Below are 18,049 nucleotides of genomic sequence, written 5' to 3' on the forward strand. Positions count from 1 at the left end.
TTAATACCCCATCTTCCTCTTCTACTTGATTATGGTTGAGGGAGTATTCATAAGGGTAATTTAGAGAAAATTGATAAATATAAGAAATGGGTCTTATATTTAGGACCAAAACCAACTCACTAATTAGGTCCTATATTAAGAACTAGAAGATTATATGTTTAACATTAATTTAATTTATTTCAAATTTTATTTTGCTCTCTCTGTTATTATTATTTTCAAAGCATCTCATGTTTTTCAAAGTCTCAATCATTAATCAAATCACTTCACTCACTCTATGATTCGGAGGTGTTTGGATAGAAACCAAACCATGGTTTCAGAAATGATTTTACGGTCTACGAGGTAAATATGTGGAAGAGTTTATCTCGATTTGTGGAAAAGTGTTTCTGAGAAGCACTTTTCAGGGTATCCAAACACGCCTGAAATGTGAATACTCACTAGGCTTTTCGGTTTACAATTATTTTCTTTTCTCCTTCCCCTTTCTCTCTTTCCTCGTTCTCCATTTGTTTCCTCTCTCGTCTTCTTTCGTTTCAGATGCTCTTCTTCCCTTCTTCATTTTCATACCTCCGCAATTCCCACCTCCTCACCTTCGTTTTAGATAAACTCAAAGGAAAGAAAATAGATCAAGGTCAACTTGCTTGTAGTTGCAACCTACAAAAGGTAAACTTGTAGAGGAGGAGGCAGACAGAGGTCATTCTTTTATTTCTATGTTTCTTCTTCTTCGCTCCATATTCTTCATCTGGTTTATTTTTTCAAGTCACCGGCCCAAGCCGCCAAACCCAGCGGGTTTTTCAATTTACACCTAGTTCACGCCGAGTCAGAACAGTTCACACCAGTTTAAAATTTTTCTGGTCTAGATGAGAACCGATCGAACAAGCGGCTAGTTTGCCGGTTTTCGACCTGAACTAAGTAGTCCGGTCTGAGTTTACAAACATTGACAAATATACACTATTTTTTTTTTTCTGGGTGTCACTAAAACTAAAAGTGTGCATGAGGCTGCATGCCCAATAAACCTATCCAAGCCCATAAAAAAATACCTAGGCCAATCCAACAAAAAGCTGCCTGAATAAAAATAGGCATTTTTGGGCAGAGTTAATTCGCAAGCAAGTAAGGCCATGGGCAAGGTATGCTACCTTGCTTATTTGTCCCTGTCCGAAAAATATAATATATATATAATATAATATAATTTTAAGCAATTATCTCCTTTATTTTAGCTAAAAAAATAGGTAAAATTAAAAAAAATGAAAAGAACATAAAAATTATAATTATATTAAAGAACCAAATATCAAAATATAAGATTATATATGCTAAATTACTTCAAGTCAAATTTCCTTCTTTTCCTCTTTTTCCTCTTACCTCTAATTTCTTAAAACAAGAAAAAAACCACCTTTTAAATCTTATGCTTTCACATGATTATAAGAATCCGCCAACTATATAAATGAATTAAATAATTAAACTATAGAATTAGATCAATTATTAAATATTTTTTACCTCCTATAAGAAATCGAAGGCCGAAGAACAAGACTACATAAACCTTTTATATATATATATGAGTGATTGAGTAATCGGTGATAAATTTTTTTTCTCTCACTTGTTTCAAAACATGATAATTGAACTTTTTTTTGCTACACAGGCAAGGTGTCATTAAGTTGAACAGAAAAACCCGTCCTGCCTAACCCACCCTTGCTCAACCCAAAATGGTTAGAGCTTTTACAGGACAGGACCAGGTTTGCAACCTGCTCATCTTTTAACCTAGCTATAACGTGGTTAAAGGATGCGACAAATGCTAAGGGTGATTTGAATAATTCAATGCAAGATCAGTTACAGGTAAATTAATTGAGTTAGTTATTTATAATAAATATGTATGAATTTCTCAAAATTATCCTATTTAATCATATACATTAGAATTACTCTTTGGTGCAAATCCCTTACAATTAATATAGATATCTTGAAGAAAATATTATAAATTTAAAAAACAAAATAGATGAGATTTTATATTTAGAACTATTTAACATTTAATTAGTTCTTATATTTAACACAGAAAATAAGTATTACTCTAGTTCTTAATATAAAGCCTATTTAAAAAATTTGATTAGATTAAAGAAGTTAGATAAGTTAGTTAATTATAAGAAATATAGCATGTTTTTCTTAAAATACCATAATCATCTTTCTTAATATCATCCCTTTTTTTTTTATTTGATTATGGTTAAAGAAGTATCCATAGGGTAATTTAGAAAAAATTAATAAATATAAAAAAAATAAGTCTTATATTTAAAATAAAAATCAACTCAATAATTATGTCATAAATATCAGAATATAATGAAAGAAGCCGAAGCGGAGGTGGACATAGGAAGAAGAGATGGCGGTATTGGAAGATTAGGTGGCGGTTGCTCACCAAAGGCACAATCATAGAATTTTCAGACACAACGAAGGCAGCCTCGTGCTTCCTTGCCGTTCCCATTCTCAAATTCTTCAAATTACTATAACAAGAGCCTCCAACAAATTTGACTCTGCCTTCCGAGTTCCAATCCTCCACTTCATTATCTGATTCCTTTTATATCTTCACTCCTGACGGCAACTCATCCCCATTTGGATTCTGTTTCACGCTGTTCTATTCTGGATTTTTATTTAGCATCATATTTTCCTGCCTAGTCTCAGAAAGCGACAATTCTCCACTGCATTTTCCAAGTTTTATACATGTATTGTTGGAACATGATGTTTAAGTCAACCAAATAATTGATTCATTATCTTTTAGTAATTCAATTACAAGCTTATCCAAAACTTTTAAGGAGGTGTTTGGAAGCACCCAGAAAAGCACTTTTCTGCAAAACGAAACAAATTCCTCTACATATTTACTTCGTATACTATAAAAGTATTTTTAAAATCATGGTTTCGTTTCTACCCAAATATCCCCTAAGTGTTGTTTCTGCTGTCACCACTTGTCCCCACTTGCGATTTGCGAACTCCTTTGTAGGAATAAAGATTGTTATTGTATTTCTTTTTATAATGATAATTTCTTGAAGTAGTGATTAGGTCTTGTGTTGTGTCACATGTAACAAAGGATTCTACTATTTTCGATCTTAAATATAGTGAATAACAAATTTAATTAACTTTCTTTTTTTTTTTTGGTAGAGAAAGGGGCTAACGCCCAAAATCAGAAAAGACAAACAAAGAAAAGTCAAAAGCAACAAAAGCCTTAGCCAGCATCTCTCCACGCGTGTCTATCGAACTCAAAAGCTTCAGCCACTTCTCTAGGCATATCTTCAAACAGGTGTCGCCTCTCTCTCCATCCTGAACTAACGCTTCTTTTTGCCAGCACATCAGCACATTGGTTTCCTTGTCTCCGCACCAGCGAAAGTCGAACATATCTACACTGGTCTACCATCTCCCTCACCATTCTCGTGTGCAGATCAACGAAATCACCTTCCTTTTCCTTTGCCTTCAAAGCTTTGAATAGTAGCTATGAATCAATCTCTAGATGAATTTTACAGAACCCCTTTTCCTTTGCCAGCTGCAAGCCAATAAAAGCTCCCCAACATTCAGCCTCATAAGCTGTACACCACCCTAAATCCTTCCCAAATCCTACTATCCAGTTCCCCTGCCAGCTACGGAGCACACCTCCACACCCCGCACATCCTGGGTCGCCTCGGCTTGCCCCATCTGTGTTAACTTTTACCCATCCACAATCTGGCGGTTTCCAATTTCCCCTCACCGAATCACTCCCATCAACCTTCAGATTCTTGTTTCCGTCTTTTGCTTTCATCACTTCCGTTGCAAAGTGCCAAATCTGCCACACATCTACAATATTATTCCTTGCTTCAAAGATACGGAGATTGCGCTGTTTCCAAAGGAACCAACAAGTAACTCCAAAGAGGATCGCCCAAGGTATACCATTTACAATTTCCATACGCTTTAGATTCACTTGCAACCAGTTTTTGAGATCTGCTGTGAAAAAATCGATTCTTTTTTATTGCTGTAACTGTGACCACACCCTTCTTGCTTCTATACAGTCCCTCATCACATGAATCGACTCCTCCCTCTGTCCACACACATCACAGTCTTCGTTTCCTCCCCATCTCTTATTTCTGAGTGCTTTAGTATGGAGACTGTCATTTGCTAAAAGCCAAAGGAAACATCTGATTCGTTCAGGTCCCTCCCACTTCCAAATCTGTTCCCACAGAATTTGTTTAGTTCCCAAGCTACCGCCCCTCAGAAAGCGATATCCACTTTTGACACTATACCCCTTCCTCACATCTCCCCCCATATGAGGTGATCCTCCTTCTCTCCTCTTCCCGGTGGTTTGATTGCCCGAATTTTCTCACAGGCACTCTCAGAAAGGTATTCCTTTAGAACTCCCCAGCTCCAGTTCCCATCGTCTCCCACCAAATCAGCTACCACCCATCTTCGCTCTAATTCCCCTACTTCTCGCCTACATTCATTTAATAGAATCAGGCCCTTCTCCACCCACTCATCTGTCCAAAATAATATTTTTTCCCCTGACTCTACTCCCCACCAAACTCCTTTATCCAGAGTCTCCCAGACGTTTCCCAAATCCTTCCAAAAGGCGGAAGCATTGCGGGGTACTTTAATGGAACTCTTAAATTCTCTTCCCTCATTGTATTTATGTTTCAAGACGTTAGCCCAAAATCCTTCATTATTGCTTCTGAGTTTCCATCCTAGCTTCATTAGACATGCCTTATTCATGTCCTTTAGATTCAAGACCCCCAAGCCTCCATTCTCCTTTGGTTTCTGTATCGCATCCCAATTCACCAGATGCACTTTTCGTTCCTCCACCTTATGTCCCCATATGAAGGCTCTTTGGGCTCTCTCAACTCTGCCTAAAATTTGCTGAGGTAGGCTTGAGACCATCATAGGATAAAGGGGAATGGTCCCGATGACAGACTTAGCCAGTGTCAATCTCCCAGCCATACTGAGCGAATTAATCTTCCAGCTTCCTAACCTTTTCTTGACCTTCTCTACAATACCACCAAAACTACTCACCTTGCTACGACCATAGTAGGTAGGGAGGCCTAGGTAGTTACCCAAGTCCTCTGTTTCTTTGAAGCCAGATTCCCTGACTATCTGATTCTTCAAATCCCTTGCAACATTCTTGGAGAAAAGAATAGCTGATTTATTATTGTTGACCTGTTGACCAGAGGCATCACAAAATTTCCTTAGGCATTCCCTCACCACACAAATCTGTTCAACTGTTGCTTCTCCAAAAAGAAGTAAGTCATCCGCAAACATTAAGTGAGTCACACTCGGACCCTCCCTTCCAACTCGAATGGCCCTCCAAACTCCTGTGTTTTCAGCTTCCTGAATAATGTGTGAAAGCCTTTCCATAACCAAAACAAAAATATAAGGAGACAGTGGATCCCCTTGTCTTATGCCTCGAGAGGGTTTGAACATCTCAGTTTTCTCACCATTCCAAAGCAGTCTCATGGTCACAAATTGGATGCACTCCATAATTAAATTCCTCACCCCGTCCTTCATACCAATCTCCTCTAATATTTCCCCAACAAAATCCCACCGAACACGGTCATATGCCTTTTCTAAGTCAATCTTGATTGCAAAAAAGCCTTTCCCACTCCTCATATTCCTCATTGAGTGGAGAAGCTCTTGAGCGATAATTATGTTATCCTGGATGTGCCTTCCAGGGATGAAACTTACTTGATTAGGGGCAATAAGCCTTCCCAAGACTCCTTTTATCCTTCGCACCAAAATTTTGGGAATACACTTGTAAACTACATTGCAGAGGGCTATAGGTCGCATCTGTTTTATGCTTTCAGGTTTGTCAACTTTAGGAATCAATACCAGCAATGTTTCATTAGCCTCATTAAAACTGACTTCTCTTCTCCACAGCCTCTGAACAAAATTCACAATGTCCTTTCCAACAACTTGCCACTCCTTCAGGAAAAAAACAGCAGGGAAGCCATCCACTCCTGGAGCTTTATAGGCTCCAATTGCAAAAATTGCCTCCTTAATTTCATCCTCTGAAACCTCCTCCTCCAAACCATCCCAAATCTCATCATTAAGCCTCGGAAAACTTACAGAGACTTCCAGGGGTTCTCTTCTGCCACCATCCTCCCTGAAAAGCCCCTTGTAAAACTCCAAAGCTAAAAGCTTCAACTCATTAGGATCTTCTATCCATTCATTATTGTCATTTCTCAACATCTCCACCTTATTCCTTCTCCTTCTAGTTACTGTTTTCATGTGGTAATATCGAGTGTTTCTGTCTCCATCCTTAATCCACTTCCCACGAGATTTCTGGAACCACAACAATTCTTCCTGCTTCAATACCTCTCGCAGCTCCCCTTGTAACCTCCATTCCACCTTAAGTAAATGAGTATAATGTCGATGAGAACTACAAAACGAGATCTGACGTTGAATTCCTTCCAATCTAGCTAAAAGTCTACGCTTTTTAAAATTTATATTTAGAAAGACATCTCTATTCCAGCTTACCAGTCTCTCTCTTAAGTTATTCAACTTACCTTGAAGCTCTCCTGCTACCCTCCAAGCCTCCAAAACTTCTTTTTCAAACTGATCATGGAGGAACCAAGCAGCTTCAAAACGGAACGGCCGTTCCCCCCATCCTTCTTCTCTTGTCAAGCTTAACAGTATAGGATGATGATCTGAGCTTCCCACTCTTGCGAGTACCTTTACAACGGCTTCAGGGAACCGTAGTCTCCATTCCTCACTGCACAATCCCCTATCCAAACGTTCATAGAGTCTCTGGTATCCAGGAATTAAGGGACCTCTCCAAGTATATCGATTCCCCCAGGATTCAATTTCTAACAAATTACATTGGTTTATTCTATCATCAAAAATCTCACACCTCCTCAAATTCACAGGAGCACCCCCCTTCTTTTCACTTTCCCCCCTTATATCATTCAGGTCACCCAAAACTATCCAATTCCTCCTTCTTTCCTCTGCCAACACTTCCATTTCCCTCCAAAACTCACTTTTCTCTCTATCTCTAGGAGTTACATAAGCGAAAACTGCCCACCAAGGCTCTTCTCGATCAAAACTAATTTTAAATAGCCCATATTGAGAATGCCTCTCCACACATTCTACATGAATTCGGTTTTCATTCCAAGCTACCCAAATTCCACCAGCAAAACCAGCTCCCTCAATTGCCACTACATCATTAAATCCCAAGCCACGAAAAAACCCTTGCGCTCTAATGGCAGGGACACGTGTTTCCAAAAGAACAACTACCTCTGGTTTCTTCAAAGAAATCAACATTCTCAAATCTCTTTTAAAATCTCTACCACCTGCACCTCTGCAATTCCACATTAAGATGTTTTTATCCATAAACATAAGATAAAATGGTCAATCAATCCTCATTAAACCACTCTCCCCCTCTGCTATGACCTCCAAAAACTCATCCTCCTTCTCCATTCCTCTCAAGGTTCTGTCTGGTGGACGTCCTCCATTCTCAATCAAAGTCTCCTTCCCATCCATAGAAGCACAGTTAGAATCCATCGTGTTGACATCCAACTCCTGCAAACAACTTCTAGTTTCAACACACTCCCTGTTCATTCTGCTTAACTCCCCACACTCCCTTTTCTCAACTTCCATTGCCCTCATGCTTCGCTTGAGACGTCGAACACTAGTAGGGGTTACTATTAGTTGCTTCTCCTCATGTCCTCCCCCTTTTAACTTCCATTCTGCTGCAATTTCTTCCCAGGTTCTATCATCAACAGTCTTTGACTTCTTCCTTTCACCATAGTGCACCGAAACTGGCACTATAGCTTTTGCATCAATAGGCCCCTCCTTTCTAGCATTCAGTTCTTCTACTTGTAGACCCTTAAAACGGGATCCATTCCCTTCTTTCCATCCTCCCATATTCTCCACGCCTCTACGCTCCCCTCCCATCCTCCTGGGTCCTCTTCTCTTTTGAACTAACGTCCAGGCTCCATAGAGACTAGTAGTAGCCTCTTTTCCTTTCTGTCCTGAGTCCTCCTCCATTTGACTGTTGTTATCTTCCATCTTATCCTTACAATCACATTCTACATGCCCATATTTTCCACAATGATAGCATAGTAGATGCAACCCCTCATATTCCACAGCAAATTCTCTTCCCTCCATTATGAATTGTGGTAATAGAGGTTCAGACAGATCTACCTGCACTCCTAACCGAGCAAACTTCCCCCTTGTTTGGAAGAGTGTCGTTGCGTCCACTTTCACAGTTCTACCTATCTGGTCTCCTATAGCTTGCAAGATCGTTTCCTCATAACATTCCAGTGGTAGATCAGACAAACGCACCCAAACCACTACATCCTTTAGCACCTCTACCATTGGATTAAAGTTAGCTCTCCATTCCCGCACAGTCAGGTAGTGATCTGAAATTAGCCATGGCCCATCACTTAGAGCCCGATTGTAATCCTCCCAGCTTGTGAACTTAATCACAAAGAAATCATTCCTTAAATCTATCGCCGAAATAGAGCCCTCTCTTCCCCACATTGTCTGCAATTTTGATTCCAGAGATCGTAGGCTCAAGGTCCACCCCAACAGCTTCACAATCAAACTCTTAGCATAGGGCTGTCGCAACTTCTTTTTTCCTTCCTCCGAAATCACAATTTCAGGGATCTGAAAATTCCCTTTCATATGATGGATAATTGAAATACCAAGGTCCTCCTTCTCCCTCATCTCGCTTTCCATACTGCTCTGATTCACTTCTAATCTTCTTTTTTGTTCGCTGTAGGAGGTCAGATTCATTCGCCGCCTTGGTTCCCCGGAGCATGGGAAATTCCGCCAGAGAGATCGTCCGTGAAGCCATTACGGGAACAGGGAAATATTTTTAATTTAAATTTAATTAACTTTCTTAATATTTATAAGGTAATTGTATTATTCTTATATTAAAAATCGGACAGATTATAGTTTATGCAACCAAACAAGTAAACAACATTACCCCATTCAAAAATTAGGGGAAAAAAAAAATTCACCCGCACAGAGGCTGCAGGGTAAGAGAGGACAAGGGAGAAGAAGCATTGGCGCCAAAAACTGCAGGCCCAAGTCTGTTCCTCCCAATTTGTTTTTTGGGGCAGGAAAATGGAATTATATTAAATATAATAAAATAAGATTCACGGGGTTCTGCCCATTGCTATTCCCAGCAGCTACAGATCATCCTGAATAATAACAAGAAGACATATAGCATGGGGACGCAAATCCCTATAAGAAAATTTTATATATTTCTAGGACGAATTAACACCAATTCGTTCGCCTGTCACCACCCAGCCGTTTAATATACCCACCTGCCAAGTTACAGAAGCAGTAAACACAATGTACCATTTCATATCAATGCCCCCTTAAATTTACAGGTCACTATAATATTGGCACACACAATGACTTTTCTGACAGACTTACAGCTAGTATCACCCTCCCTGCACTATTTTCTCTCCCAAATTTCATTTTTATATCTGCCCAAAAATACAAAAGGAATCACTTAAAATTTGTAAGTGCAGCTTCCATCGTCACTCCTAGCCGTTGGATCATAGTTTTCAGCAGAAGGGTCTGCGCAACCTTCAGGGACAGGAACATGAACATGTTGAGCTCCTTGTCCTGCATCCACAAACATTTAGGCAACACTATCCCACGTCATATTTGTTCCAAATCTTACTTCTGTCACAATCCTAAACCGCAGGTTAAACCAGTTGAGCTGGTCTGCATCTTAAAACTACGCTTCAAGAAAGGACATTAGGATCATGGATGTTACCGTAAAAGTTCCCGGACTTCATGGAATCTTCGTTGGCGTCTCCAAGGGCTGCCTCTTTGAGGTACTTGTCGGACAATTGAACCCTTTTCACATTCTCCTGCTCTTGCACAAGCATGTTTCCATACTCAAGCAGCTTCTCTACAGTCATCTTTGGCTGCTCAAAAGTTGGAGGACCTTCTTTTGAGTTCACAAGCCTTCTCCCAATATTCTCTACTCCCACACCAGAAATCCAGTTCCTCACTTCATCATCATAAACTCTTGCCCTCAATGCCCCAAAGAAGTCTGCACAAAATTGTGTTAAAAAAACTTCATCATTTACATTTTACATGCATAGTCTGATATCTGATGATATTGTTTAAATTTCAGTGCATTTTAGATATGAGATTTGTGATAATAGTTTACCAGCAAAGCGAAATAGAAAACTGGAGGTTGGATTGAGGTCAGGCTTACCAATGGACTGGCCAGGGAAGGTGTCAACAAGCTTGATTATGTCTTCCTTGGGAACATTGTCTGTTCTGAAGATACCTTGGCAGACACCAATGCGGTCTTCCCTAGTAGGCGCCCAGTAGAACTTCTCCATACGTCCATCGCGAATGAGAGGTGCATATAGAGTTGAGAAATCGTTACCAGTAACAATGATTGGCACCCGAGGATTCTCCTCTTTATTGTACATACCAGGAAGCTGGACGTTGGTTGGGTTGTCAGCTATGTTCATTAAGGTTGCATTAACCATCTGGTTGTTCACTGTGTATTGTGTGGTTCCACCAAGCCTACCAGCTCCTGCATCAAGATCATTGATGAAGAGGCAGCACATTTTCCCTTTCCTGATGATGTCGGCTGCCTCTCGGTACCTTTGCCTGATCAACTTTGCCGGCTCTCCAGCATTTCCACTTTCCAATTCTCCAGCACTCATCATTATGGGGCTGAAAGAATTCATTGAGGGTATAAGATCAGACATTCGGGTAACAATCAAGCACAGTTTCAGTTATTATTTGTTCCCAAGTCTAAGCATCAATGCTTCATTCCTCTGACTTCAAAACCATTTTGTTCCAAGGGCGGAGAATAATTCATAGTAGTAAAAGAATGGAACTTACTTGATTCCCATCTTGGCAAAGACAAGTTCACACTGGAATGACTTCCCCTGACCTTTGCCTCCCCAGATACCCAAAATAAGAGGAACCTTGATGTTTGGCAAACTCAAAAAGTTCTTGGTGATGTGAACAACAACTTTGTCCATAAATGCTGGAGCAATATAGAAGCCATCCATCATGTTGTCCAGATTGTACCTTAAATTATATGCATGTTCGACGTTAAACATCAGCACAATGCAGTTTTTAGATTGAAACCAAACGTGTTCTATTCAAGACTATGGGAACTATGTCACAAATTTCTAAACTAAGGATTAACAGAATAATTTTATTTCCGAATTACTTACTGGCGAAGACCAGTACTGATGTAATCGTAGGAACTCATGACAGCATAGTGAGTGCCACTTTCCATGGGAGCTTGGAAGAGGGTGTCCACCATTCCCTTTCCTCTAGTGATATCTTGTTGGTCATCTGAAGTGTCATAGGCAAGCCCTCCCCATCTATCCTTTTCAGTCTGCTTCTCTTCATCATACTCTATTGCTGCAGAAACCTTAAAATTCCCGCATGAATTCCTCTGGTTGGCAACCCTAGAGTTGATCTTCCTCAAGCTAGTTCCAAAGAAAGCCGAGCTTGTCACCGGAGCCCCGGTGGAGCCACTCAAGTTCAACTGCATCCATAGTTTCCAAATAAATAGCAAGATACATTTTTAACTTTAAGAACAATTAAGTACGAACCCGGACAGCAAGAAGCCAAAATACCAAACTCAACATCCCAAAACAGAAAACAGCAATGGTCAATTTTAATTTTGATAGTGGGAAGTGGTACGGCAAGGACGGCATTACTGATCACGTAGTCATAGAGGCGCTATACTTTTTTAAAACTCAAAAGCTTTAAATTCAACTGCTAAAGAAATGTTTTTCACAACAAATCCGAACAGTCTAGATATAGCTGAGAGAAAAACCCAAGATCTCAATCCAGGACACCCAAATATTTGTGGTTGATTTCAATTAATAGAACAGAGAGTGACAAATATCAAAGGAGCTGGTGAAGTTAAAGTGAAGATACATGTGGTACTTTAGTTTAATTTTTTAACACATTAGTTGACACACAAGAGCTTCGTTAGTTGAATTGCGTGATCCCATCTCTAGCAGCAAAATTAGATCATACAGAAAGAAAATAACTCAAATTTCAACGTAGAGAATCAAAGTACAGAGCACAACCAACATTGAGAAACAAAGTGTGAAAGCAAACACATTTATGATCGGATGCAACAAAAACTCGAACAGTTGATGTACTAAGACAGAAAAGCGGGGAGAACATAATACCGGTGCTCTGTTAACAGCTCCGATGGTGGACAGTGAAGCTGCCATTTTTGTATACAAAGCCAAAAGGATGGTATTAGGCAGTAGGGAACTTGAATTGAAGGGAAGATGAAGAAGACGAAATAGAGAAGAGTTTCAAAGTGTTTGGTGCGTGGGAAAGAGAGAGGTGAGGGTGGCTTTATAGTGGGATTGCGATGGATAGAGTGAAGCGAAAGCGAGAGAGCAGAGATAGGATATAGCTGTGGATTTTTGGGTAGCGAAGAACTAACAGCCACACAAATAGCAGCGGATTTGGCTGCATTCCGACGTGGCCTTTGGTTTTTTGTGTTGGTCTTTGAACCTCCATTCTGAGGATATACCAGACTTTATTTACAAACAAAATCGAGTCTTCTGGGAACTGTGCTGATTTGAGGTTCTTGCCTAAGCTTCAATCTTCACCGCTCAAATTTTCTATTTTTATTTCCCGAGACTATTACCCAAAAAAAAAAGATATAATAATGAGTTAATATTAGGGACATATTTTCTCAGGCAAAAATTGTATAAAATTCATATAACATTTTTTTTAAAAAAAGTTATGGATAGTCAAAGAATTTTACTTGAAATTTCAGTTTTTTTTAGTGTCCGGGAAAATATTGTTTTATTCGAACCCGGATCAATTTGCTTAATAGATGTGTAAATGGAATAAATGAATAAATTTAGGAGGATAAGTAGAAATAGTGCAATAATATTAATACTTTTGAACAATAGTTTTCCTGGAGACTTCCAGAAAGTTGTTGAATAATTTTCATTTTGGATTTATTCAATGAGTTTATTATGTAGATATTATGTATTTTCATCCTTTCCAAATTTATATAAACTTTATAATATACTATATATGTGCTTTTCAATTCCAGCTCTCAAATCTTGATTTCGTCTTGTTTATCAATAAGAAAAGTTGGTATCTTTCATTTGGGGACTTCCCTTTAATTTTGTAAGTTTAAAAGGAAGCAAGCATAATTAACCAACCAATGCAAAGACCTCCTGGATAATAGTTTTTAAGGAAGATTAATCTTTCGGTTGCTATAGTTTTCACTTACTTATAATTCAATCTTTATATTTTGACTCAGTATAATTTAATCCATATAGTTTTGACTTAGTTGTAACTCAATTCTTGAAATTTAACTTGTTGTATCGAGTCAAAGTATAGGAGATGAGTTACAAATGTATCAAAACTATGAGAACCAAAAAATTAATTTTTCTTAGCTTTTACGTGCTGTACCCAACTTGAACTTCATATTTTAACCCATATTTTGTTTGACTTTAGTTAAGCTTGATTTTGTACGGTTCAAGTCAATTTGATTTCGATGAACGCTTCTAATGGTAAATTGGCAAATAAAATATCAAGGGATTTTGTACCAACAAATAAATAAATATATATATCAAGGAATTATTGGTGTTTTGGGTCAAGTTATATTTCTTTAAGTCGTTTGATCCTTATGCCTCGTTATAATATTATGCGATATTTTACAACAAAATAATCTTGTATAGATCTTAGGTATAATTTTCCAATAATATTATTTGTCAAATAAGTGAAATTTAGTTAGCTAATAAAATTGCTGGCACTTATATCGGGAAGCTTCTCTTAAGAAAATGACCATTATCCGTCAATAATACTCTCTTATTGTGGTCACAATTGAACCTGAAGTCCTGAATTAATCTTGAATCAATACTTCAGGTAATTGCATAAATAATTGCATTTCCAAAAATCTATCCCAAATGAGAAAGAAAGATGGTAAGCCAATGTAGAAAAATGACTAGCCATAACCCCCCCCCCCCCACACAAATAGCCTTACGTCTATCTATGTAATACTCCTCTGGAAAATATATATATATATATATATATATGCAAATATAATACTCTTCTAATTCTTAATACTCCTCCGGCCCTTAATATAAGACCCATTTAACTAATTTAATTATATTAAGGAAGTTAGGTAAGTTAGTTAATTATAAGAAAAGTGACACATTTTTCCTAAAACACCATAATCATCTTCCTTAATACCCCCTCTCCCTCTTCTATTTGATTATGTTTAAGGGAGTATCCATAGGGGTAATTTAGAGAAAGTTGATAAATATGAGAAATGGGTCTTATATTTAGAGCCAAAACCAACTCAAGAATTGGGTCTTATATTAAGGACCGGAGGAGTATAAGATCTATTTAATTAATTTGATTAGATTAAAAAAGTTAAGTAAGTTAGTTAATTATTAAGTTAGGTAAGTTTTTGCATAAGATTATTACTTGTAGAATTGACATTTAGACCATTATACCTTTGATGTTGTGATTTGTATCTTATCCTTTTTATCAATATTTTAAAAATTTTAAAAAAATTGCAACCTTACAAAATAGCTTTCATCGAAGTAAGCCCATATAATAAAAATGAACTCATGCTCCAAAGCCAATGTTATATAAGTTGGTATGGTTTGGGCCCTTTTTACTAGCTCTAGATACATTACAGAAAATATTAGAATTTATACATATGTGTGTGTGTATATATAAAGAAAATAAGGGAAAAATAGACATTTTTTTCCGGAAAGGAAAAAAACGGAGATACATCAATGCTTTTGAAGGAAGGCCAGAGACCATAGGCCATCTCAATTCAAGCAAATTCCACAAAAAGATTTATCATCAGAAAAAGAAATAATAAAATATAAACTGATCTAAACATCTACTTAATTTAACTTCGTACTTGTGACTCACCAATTGTCAATTCTTTTTTTTGATCTGAAACCAATTGTCAATTCACAACTTTATGAAGACATGGATTATTTATTACCGGACTCATGGGACCTCTTTAATTTAAATTTCGAATATTTCAACATGCCCATTATATAACCCTGGGTCGTTGCATTTTATCATACGCTAGATTCTGAATGAAGTACTACTTAGGTTTTAAATATAAAACCGTTTTTATAGTATAAATTATACTACAAAAAGAAGTCTTATATTTAGGAACGGATGAGTATTTAAATACTATTTCAGGTCCTTAGTATAAGATTTTGTTTAACTTTTATTTTAACCCTAAATATAAGACCCCAATTTACTTTGTGTCTCATATTTATGTATTTTTTTTAAGATAGTTCTTCTAATAATGATAGTTATAATTAATACACTTGATTAGCAAGAATATTTTAAGAAAGACAACATCTACTTATTACAAATAACTAACTTAACTTATTTTCTTAATCTCCTCAAATTAATCAACTATTTTTTATATTTAGGACTAGAGGTAATACTATTCCGGTTCTAACTATAAGACTTTATTTATACTTTATAATTTATAAATAAAGTCTTATAATTAAATTAGTACGGGAGATAGTATAACTTTTTTGCCCCTTTTTTTCCGTTCTTCTTTAGATCACCTTAATTAGATTTCTTGATACCTCTTACTTTCCGTGTGGCATGCATAGTAAAACTATGGTGGAGTCACACTCTCGAATCGATGACAACCTCTGACTTTGATCACTACTGTGCTCTCCATGCCATTACTGTCATTCATTACCTCGCAACATTGTCTACGTGGCGCCTGCTCATTGGAGTCATCCCCAAACACACCATCCAAACAAAACAATTCTTAATCTTATCCTCCACGATATATACATACCAAGAAAAACATTGTCTGAATATTCAACCAGCTCCCTTACCTTATTCCACAGGTCTCGACTAAGCCGAGGGGCAGTGACGTTTACCAAGTCAACACGCATGGTCGCCGTGTAGTTATCTCCATTGCATTTCTTTTCCAGCACATCCCCATACCTCATGTACGTGGATCGGGTCTCCCCTCTGCCCACGCTCTCTACCCGATCCAAGAAGTAGACCACCGGCCTGCCGCACGGGTCGCTCACTGATCGGATGTTGAACACGAATGGCTCATCACTCCAACTCTTCCATGTCTGAAACGTCCCCAGCGCTATTTCCAGTTCTTTCGCCGTCAACAGTGAAGGATACAGCTGTACACTGTAGCCCCATGATACCGATATCGACCAGTTCCGTTGTAGGTCGTGGCAGATACTCTGTTGCAAGATCCGTCCTGGATCCATTTTATACGCCTCCACTAGCTTCTTGTATGAGTCAACCCGTGTTGAGCTCGGAAACAGCTGGTCTACTGTTTCCACGTGGTGCAGCGACACCAGCGGCGCCACCGGGTGTGACGCCAGTAACCCATATAAACTCCCTCGTATATCAACCTGAAACAAAATTATTTTACGTGATGCATATAACTACTCAAATGCAAATTTTTTCCAAGTGTGAAATGAACGACGAGGAAGGAGACCTGATGAAAACCACGTTCCTTGGTAGTTTGAACGCCGATCTCACTAACGCAGGCTTGAATCTTCTGATCACCTCCGTACAACTGAGCGTATCGATTGACGCAGCCGTCTAGAATTTTCACAAGCTCCTCCGCGAGGGGGTAGCTGATGGCATATCCGCCGCCGCCAAACGCCGTCTTGTAAGAGAATATGACATCTTGTTCCACGCTCTCTGAATCTGCTCCTATGTAGTACAAATCGTTGTGGTCATACTTCGCCAATACTGTAACTAAGTTCTCGGGGAAAAACAAAGTGTCGTCGTCTCCCATGACAAACCACCTCACGTTTTTTAAGCCCAATTCGAAGCTTTCCTTTAGGATTCGCGTGAGTCGAACGGCGGACCTGTCACCGTACCAGCAGGTGTAGTTGAAGGACGATGTATTGGCGGAGACCTTGTAGGGAGGCGAAGTCTGTGGCCATGTCTCGTTTTCCGGAGGCTTCTGGTCCATCCACACGAAGCCTCTGGTAACGGTAGGCTGCCAGTATAGCTCGACGTATGGCCGGCGCTTGGGCCAGGTCTTGACGGAGCCGGCGAGACCGAACAGAATATGAGAGATATTAGTGGGCTCTCGATCGTCCACGGCAGGAGCGGTGGTTGTGGTATAGTGCTGAATGTAATGGTTGAAGTTGAATTGTGGAGTACGATTGTAAAGATGAACTTTGTGGAAGAAGAAGATGAGGAGGAGGAAGGTGGGAAGGACGAGGCAGATTTTGAGGAAGACAGAAAGAGTGAATTTCCATGATTGAAGATGTTGAAGAACTTTGGGAGAAGAAGACATAGGAAAGTGGGAAGATGAGTGGGAGGATAGAAACTGTGAAGTAACAAAGGCTGAGGTGTTATTGGTCGCAGTTGGACATGGGGCATTATTGGTGCGTACAATGAACGCTGAAACCGATCTTTGGCAGTAGAATGGACCCGAATTCACGGGACATCCTTAAATTAACGGAGCTTTATCTGTAAGTATTCATTTGCGTGCAGTGGTAATGTATGCGACCAGAGTAATGGGAATACAAACCTTATTTCATTTCGAGAATTTTGCAACCGGCACGCTTGATATAAAAATTTATTTGATTTTTATTTTAGTTCTAAATATAAAACCTCAATATACTTTATCTCTTGTGTTTATCTATTTTTTTTTCAAAATAGTTATTATAATAATAGTAGTTCTAACCAATACATTTGATTAGTAAAGATATTTTAAGAAAGATAACTTCTATTTATTACAAATAACTAAATTTATTTTTTCAATTTATTCAAATTAGTGAACTGACTATGATATTAAGAACAGGAGGTAGTATTACTTTATATATAGTTTTGCCCTTTTATCGATACAGATAGCTGATTACATAACTCGATCACACTAACTCATGGACCCTCAGGTTGACGGGTCATTCTGCTTGAGGCATGACTTAAATAACTAATTATAGATATTAAAAAATTTAGTTGAATAAGTTATTTGCTAAAAATGTGTGTTAGATTTTTTATGATTTCCTCTTTAATTACTTGTGTTGAAACTAACTTCCTATGAAAACTTTCAATATAAGAAAAATTACAATTAAAAACCCTGAAATTTGAA

At 38.3% G+C, this 18,049-nt stretch overlaps 2 protein-coding genes across 2 annotated transcripts; both read right to left on the reverse strand.

Annotated features, from left to right (window-relative positions):
• Nucleotides 1-9,042: 9,042 nt before the first annotated feature.
• Nucleotides 9,043-12,288, reverse strand: LOC114741081 (ribulose bisphosphate carboxylase/oxygenase activase, chloroplastic-like). The gene is made up of 6 exons (XM_028929342.1): nt 12,129-12,288; nt 11,151-11,470; nt 10,810-11,001; nt 10,166-10,638; nt 9,716-9,997; nt 9,043-9,561 (listed from the first exon to the last, which is right to left on the reverse strand). The coding sequence occupies exons 1-6, from the start codon at nt 12,171-12,173 to the stop codon at nt 9,446-9,448; spliced, it is 1,428 nt and encodes a 475-aa protein (XP_028785175.1). The 5' UTR covers nt 12,174-12,288; the 3' UTR covers nt 9,043-9,445.
• A 3,224-nt stretch (nt 12,289-15,512) lies between these two features.
• LOC114741082 (uncharacterized) lies at nt 15,513-17,423 on the reverse strand. Its single transcript, XM_028929343.1, has 3 exons — nt 16,436-17,423; nt 15,807-16,349; nt 15,513-15,688 (listed from the first exon to the last, which is right to left on the reverse strand). Exons 1-3 carry the CDS (start codon nt 17,249-17,251, stop codon nt 15,578-15,580), a joined length of 1,470 nt encoding a protein of 489 aa, XP_028785176.1. The 5' UTR covers nt 17,252-17,423; the 3' UTR covers nt 15,513-15,577.
• Nucleotides 17,424-18,049: the final 626 nt, after the last annotated feature.

The sequence above is a fragment of the Neltuma alba genome, unplaced genomic scaffold (genome assembly GCF_004799145.2).
Source record: "Neltuma alba isolate B1F8T4 unplaced genomic scaffold, ASM479914v2 tig00003266_pilon, whole genome shotgun sequence".
Classification (NCBI taxonomy): Eukaryota; Viridiplantae; Streptophyta; class Magnoliopsida; order Fabales; family Fabaceae; genus Neltuma; species Neltuma alba.

What these genes read in the sequence shown, in the direction of transcription:
- LOC114741081 (XM_028929342.1), bottom strand. Translation starts at nt 12,173, where the DNA reads ATGGCAGCTTCACTGTCCACCATCGGAGCTGTTAACAGAGCACCG. An exon ending in ATCAGTACTGGTCTTCGCCA is followed by an intron (nt 11,002 to 11,150) that starts GTAAGTAATTCG and finishes ATATAATTTAAG; the next exon opens with GTACAATCTGGACAACATGA. An exon ending in TTTGCCAAGATGGGAATCAA is followed by an intron (nt 10,639 to 10,809) that starts GTAAGTTCCATT and finishes GAATTCTTTCAG; the next exon opens with CCCCATAATGATGAGTGCTG.
- LOC114741082 (XM_028929343.1), bottom strand. Translation starts at nt 17,251, where the DNA reads ATGTCTTCTTCTCCCAAAGTTCTTCAACATCTTCAATCATGGAAATTC. An exon ending in AGGAACGTGGTTTTCATCAG is followed by an intron (nt 16,350 to 16,435) that starts GTCTCCTTCCTC and finishes ATTTTGTTTCAG; the next exon opens with GTTGATATACGAGGGAGTTT. An exon ending in GTCGAGACCTGTGGAATAAG is followed by an intron (nt 15,689 to 15,806) that starts GTAAGGGAGCTG and finishes TCCAATGAGCAG; the next exon opens with GCGCCACGTAGACAATGTTG.